We start from the raw sequence: 5,684 nt of genomic DNA, 5'->3' as shown, positions 1-5,684 counted from the left end.
ATAGAATAAATAAAATAACAAAATAAATGAAAAAATAAGAAGATGAGAACAGGGAGTAAAATAAATAAAAGGATGAAATGAATAAAATAAATAAAAAGGCTAAAATGTAAAATAGAAAATTAGATGAAGTAAAAGACAAAATAAATAAATTAAAGGGTGAGAAAAACAGGAGAAAAATTTAAATAAAAATATAAAAAAGAAATGAAGACAAACATTGAATGAGAAAGTGCATCCAAACTTTTGACTGGGACTGACACAATTTACCAATAATGACAATTAGTCACTATCATTATTGTGTATTGTTAATATTATAGAGGTAGTAATAGTGCCAGTGCAACTATTAATGATGAAAAAATACAGCTCTGGAAAAAATGAAAGACCACTTAAAAATGACGAGTTTCTTTGATTTTACCAAAAAAAGTGAAAACCTCTGGAATATAATCAAGAGGAAGATGGATGATCACAAACCATCAAACCAAACTGAACTGCTTGAATTTTTGCAGCAGGAGTGTAAAGCATAAAGTTATCCAAAAGCAGTGTGTAGGACTGGTGGAGGAGAACATGATGCCAAGATGCATGAAGAAAAATGTGATTTTTTTTTTTTGTATTATTTGAGGTCTGAAAGCTCTGCATTTTTTTTTTTTATTATTATTTCAGCCATTTCTCATTATTTTCAGCAAATAAATGCTCTAAATGAGAATATTTTTATTTGGAATTTGTGAGAAATGTTGTCTGTAGTTTATAGAATAAAACAACAATGTTCATTTTACTCAAATATAAACCTATAAATAGCAGAACTGATGAAGATGAGGAAGATGATGGTGAAAGTGATGAGTGTGGTGTTGGATGAGTTGAGTGTGTGGAAACTCCCAGGGCTGTTGGGTAAGAGCTGACTGGAAGGGGTCGGCTCAGTGCAGGGGGCGGAGCTAATGCCCAGGGTCATAAATACCAGCACTGAGCTCAGATCACAGGTAGAACCAGCTTAAGAACCAGGCCAGGAACCAGTTCACGGTCACTGTCTCCCCAGAGGAAGCTCAGTAAAGAGGAACTCAGAGCTGCACTGAATCACTACAGCTGTTTTAAAGGAGAAGTGAAGAATTGTGGGAAATGAAGTCCATCAGTGTAGTCTGTGCCGTGGCTCTCACCGTCACCTGCATCTGCATCCTGCAGACCACAGCAGTACCGTTCTCTCAGTCCGAGGTGAGTTCCTGATCCAATTAAATGTTCTGCACTGTAGATTAATACTAAAATCATCCATATAAAGTGTTAAACAAACTAAAATATATTTTAGGAGTTTATATTTTAGATTCCTCAAAAAGTAGCAGCTCATGCTAGGATTTGACAGCTTTGCTCATCTTTATGCTCAGCTTTATGAGGTAGCATCACCTGGAATTCAGGCTTTCAGTTAACAGCTGCGCTGAACTCATCAAGAGTTGATTACTTGTAAAGTAAAAGTGTATTTAGTATATATTTTTAGAAAGTATGCTTAACATGGAACATTAACATTAAAATATGTACTTAAATACATACATACAATGTATCACAACTTATGTATTTTAGTTGTAAATAAGCGTTAAGAATTTTAATACAACACAACATAAAAGCATTAAATTGTGCTTTTGAGTTGTTTTTCTTCTTTTTTATACACCCTTTTAAATACACTTGAAGTATATTGTAAATGTACTACTTTGCATATTGATGCACATATTGTGTACAGCTTAATGCAACCAAAAATAAAAAACTACACTAAAGTGCACTTTAAGCAATATTTAATACCACTATATCTATATCTATATATATCTATATATATCTATCTATCTATCTATATATATATATATATATAAGCATATTCCTCAATGGAAATACAGAGTAAGTATATAATTAGTATTTTTTCATAAAGTATATTAAATTAAAAAAGCACTTTTAGTATTCTTTACCTAATTTGAACATACTTTTAAAGTATACTTCTTTTTTTCCACAAGGGTTTTCAAGAGTTAATTGATTGAATTTCTAATTTCTAATTTGTAACATTCTCAAAATAATTACTCAACTAAGTAAGGGGAAAAAAAATATATATATATATATATATTTATCACTTTATGAAGTTCCAAAACTTTAAAAGTTTTTAGTTATTTATTTATTTTTTAATTTCAAGCTCAAGTGCAGTCACTGCATAAACCATCAAAAATACGTTATAAATTAGGTTGTAATGAAACAGGCATTTAAACATAAATAAATATATAAAAAGTATATATATATATATATATATATATATATATATATATATATATATATATATATATATATATAAATAAAAAACAAATGATAAAATTAAAAAATATATAAATATATATATATATATATATATATATATATATATATATATATATATATATATATATATATATATATATATACTAGCACTTAAAAATATATATATGACGTTACGGAAAAAAAATGTCAGTCAATCCAAAAAAGAACAAATTCAAGAACTTTAAATTTTTTTTTCTTTTTTTAATTTCAACCCATCAAAAATACATTATACGTTACATTATAATGATGAAACTGGCACTCATCAGGAAGAGAAAGGAAGAGTTACCTCTGTTGCACAGAATACATTAATCAGAAAGTGCCAGTTAACAGAACACCAGATAAGAGCTCCTAAAAGCTTCTTCACAGGGTATTTTGGGTTGTTTTAATACTTTTAAGTTACAACATGATTCCTTATGTGTTCCTTTATAATCTGGATTATCTGTTCTCTAAATGTCATCTAGCTAATGCTACTTATAGACTATAGTGTAACTTCTCAGTTCTCAGTAAAGACTTTATAAGTGTAAACTTGCTGATCACAGACTTTCTATAATAGTTTTAAATCTCCTGACATCTTCTTCTTCTTCTTCCTCCTCCTCCTCTTTAGACTCATCCTCAGGCCGAGCAGCAGCAGCAGATGGACAGTGAAGTTCCTCAGTCAGAACAGCAGTGGACTGCAGCCTCAGCAGCAGAGGAGACACTGAGGCCTGAGGAGGTGAGCACTGACCATAAACATAGCACCCCCCAGGGCTATATTAATATGAAACAACATATGTGATAATGATGCAACACCATGCAACAGATGGCTTTAAACACTTTTTTTTTTATTCATATAGATCAGTTTCTCTGATTTTGCTATTTATAGGTTTATGTTCAAGTAAAGTGAACATTGTTGTTTGATTCTATAAACTACAGACAACATTTCTCCCAAATTCCAAATAAAAATATTATAATTTTGAGCATTTATTTGCAGAAAATAATGAGAAATGTCTGAAATAACAAAAAAAGATGCAGAGCTTTCAGACCTCCAATAATGCTTTAATGAAGTTTTAAGAGTTCAGAAATCAATATTTGGTGGAATAACTCTGGTTTTTAATCACAGTTTTCATGTTTGACATGTTCTCCTCCACCAATCTTACACACTGCTTTTGGATAACTTTATGCTTTACACTCCTGGTGCAAAAATTCAAGCAGTTCAGTTTGGTTTGATGGCTTGTGATCATCCATCTTCCTCTTGATTATATTCCAGAGCTTTTCAAATGTGGTAAAATCAAAGAAACTCATCACTTTTAAGTGGTCTCAAATTTTTTCAAGAGCTGTATATACTGTACTATATTTTTTGGACACTTAAAATCCTTTAATTTTCCCCAAAACTGAAAGTGCTCCTTATATATAAATTCTACCAGTAAAATCACTCCGCTAAAGTACAGCATTATAAGGATGATTTTCAGTAAAGTTTCTCCAGCACTAAGGCTGGGTGCAGCTGCATTAGCATTAGCCGCTACCACAGCGCTAGCTCTTTCGCCCGTTCGGAGGTGTCAGTGTTAAAACAAGCTACATGGGACAAACGCTACCTGGCATTTATGTCTCACTAGCTCTGCGGTTAGCGGGTAATGCTAATGCTGCTGCACCCAGCCTTAGTGCTGGAGAAACTTCACTGAAACTCTCCCTTAGATAATAGAAAATATTGGAAATCTAAACTTACTGTTAATAAACGGAAGCGCTTTACTCACCCAAATAAACAGTTTTCAGGAGAGAAATCTGTGTAGATTAACATCCAGCATTCATTTTCCCCCAGCTTTGCCATTAGAAGAGAAACATGGCGACAATCTTGCTCACTTCAATGTAGGCACCCTTACTAGTGTCTTCTAATGCACCTTATAATTCGGTGTGCCTTATGTATAAAAATAGACCAGAAAACAGATGTTTATTGATCATGCACCTTATAATCTGATGTGTTTTATAGCCTGCAAAATACGTCTGTTTTGCTGCTCCAAGCTTGTATTAATGCTTATGAATTTATCTAAAGCTACTTAGAATAAGTAATTCAGCTATGGTTAATGAACCTTACTGAAGCTCAGTGATTACCTGTTCAGCACAAAAAAATTAGCCAACTCTCCTGTTATCATGGATAAAGCACACTGTTTGCATGCTGGTGCTGTTGTGTTCTGTAGTTGGCAACCCTGAGTGTGGAAATGGGACTAGGGGAAAGTTGGTGGAAGGGTTCAGAAGCTAAACCCATACGTCCTGATTATGTTAATATAAGTTATTCTGATAGAAAATATATCCTTTTTTATTTCATTTTTTTTTAGCGTATTTAATGTTATATATCCTGAGTTTAATTTATGACTACTGATCCAAAGTTAATATAATACAGTGCCAAAAACTGTAGAAAAGTCCACATATAAGTATAAGGTGACTAATAGCTTTGCCCTTTTTGTTCAGGTGCTGTTCAGGACCAAGCGTCAGAGTCACCTCTCGCTGTGCCGGTACTGCTGCAACTGCTGCAAGAATAAAGGATGCGGCTTCTGCTGCAGATTCTAATAACCTGGACCCGGCTCATATATTACTGAGAAATCCAGAGACTTTTAACTTATTTATCGAACTGAAATCATCCCTGCTGCACATCCTGTCATCTTCCACTGATTTCCTGAAGCGGTGACAGCATCTCAACAAAGCTAATGCTAATGCTAAACGGGTCTAAACAGCCTTGACCTCTCTAGAAGCTTATGTAAAGCTTAAATAGCTTCATTTAGCATTATTAGCTAATTGTTTTATCAGTGAATGGCAGGAAAATACTTATTCTGTATGCTTATTCTATATTGATGGATGTTTTTGACTGTATTTTGTATATTTTTATGCATGTTGTACATATATTAACTCACGCATTAAGTGAACTTTTTGTGATACGGCGTTTTTAATAAACATGTTTCATAAAATTTATCAATGCAGTCCAGGAGTCCCCCAGGGCTTAGTTCTTGGACCCCTGTTTCTCTTTTCTTGCACTATTTAAGGTGGAACAGGGAAGTTAGCTTGCTAGCTAGCTGCCAAGATTATTTAGTACCATTTAAGGAAGAATATGAAAGTTAATTATCTGCTGAGATGAACTAGTACCATATAAGGAGGAAGAGGTAAGTTAGCTTGCTAGCTAGCTTCCAAAACAAACTATTACTATTTAAGGTGGAATGGGAAAGTTAACTAGCTAGATAGCTTACAAAAAGATTTAGTGCTATTTAAGGTGGAACGGGAAAGCTAGCTAGATAGCCACTTGCTGAGACAAACTATTACCATTTTAGGAGGAAGGGGAAAGTTAGCATGCTAGCTGACGAAACAAACTAGTACTATTTAAGGAGAAACAGTAAAGTTAGCAAGGT

The 5,684-nt window shown here is 33.1% G+C and overlaps 1 protein-coding gene across 1 annotated transcript; it reads left to right on the top strand.

Annotated features, from left to right (window-relative positions):
* The first annotated feature begins 970 nt into the window (after nucleotides 1-970).
* Nucleotides 971-5,253, top strand: LOC103030313 (hepcidin antimicrobial peptide). Its single transcript, XM_007239923.4, has 3 exons — nucleotides 971-1,200; nucleotides 2,918-3,025; nucleotides 4,756-5,253. The coding sequence occupies exons 1-3, from the start codon at nucleotides 1,108-1,110 to the stop codon at nucleotides 4,852-4,854; spliced, it is 300 nt and encodes a 99-aa protein (XP_007239985.1). The 5' UTR covers nucleotides 971-1,107; the 3' UTR covers nucleotides 4,855-5,253.
* The last annotated feature ends 431 nt before the right edge of the window (nucleotides 5,254-5,684 follow it).

Source organism: Astyanax mexicanus, chromosome 1 (assembly GCF_023375975.1).
Source record: "Astyanax mexicanus isolate ESR-SI-001 chromosome 1, AstMex3_surface, whole genome shotgun sequence".
Classification (NCBI taxonomy): Eukaryota; Metazoa; Chordata; class Actinopteri; order Characiformes; family Acestrorhamphidae; genus Astyanax; species Astyanax mexicanus.
This window is presented reverse-complemented; position numbering and strand designations above follow the sequence as displayed.

What these genes read in the sequence shown, in the direction of transcription:
- LOC103030313 (XM_007239923.4), top strand. Translation starts at nt 1,108, where the DNA reads ATGAAGTCCATCAGTGTAGTCTGTGCCGTGGCTCTCACCGTCACCTGC. An exon ending in TACCGTTCTCTCAGTCCGAG is followed by an intron (nt 1,201 to 2,917) that starts GTGAGTTCCTGA and finishes CCTCCTCTTTAG; the next exon opens with ACTCATCCTCAGGCCGAGCA. An exon ending in AGACACTGAGGCCTGAGGAG is followed by an intron (nt 3,026 to 4,755) that starts GTGAGCACTGAC and finishes CTTTTTGTTCAG; the next exon opens with GTGCTGTTCAGGACCAAGCG.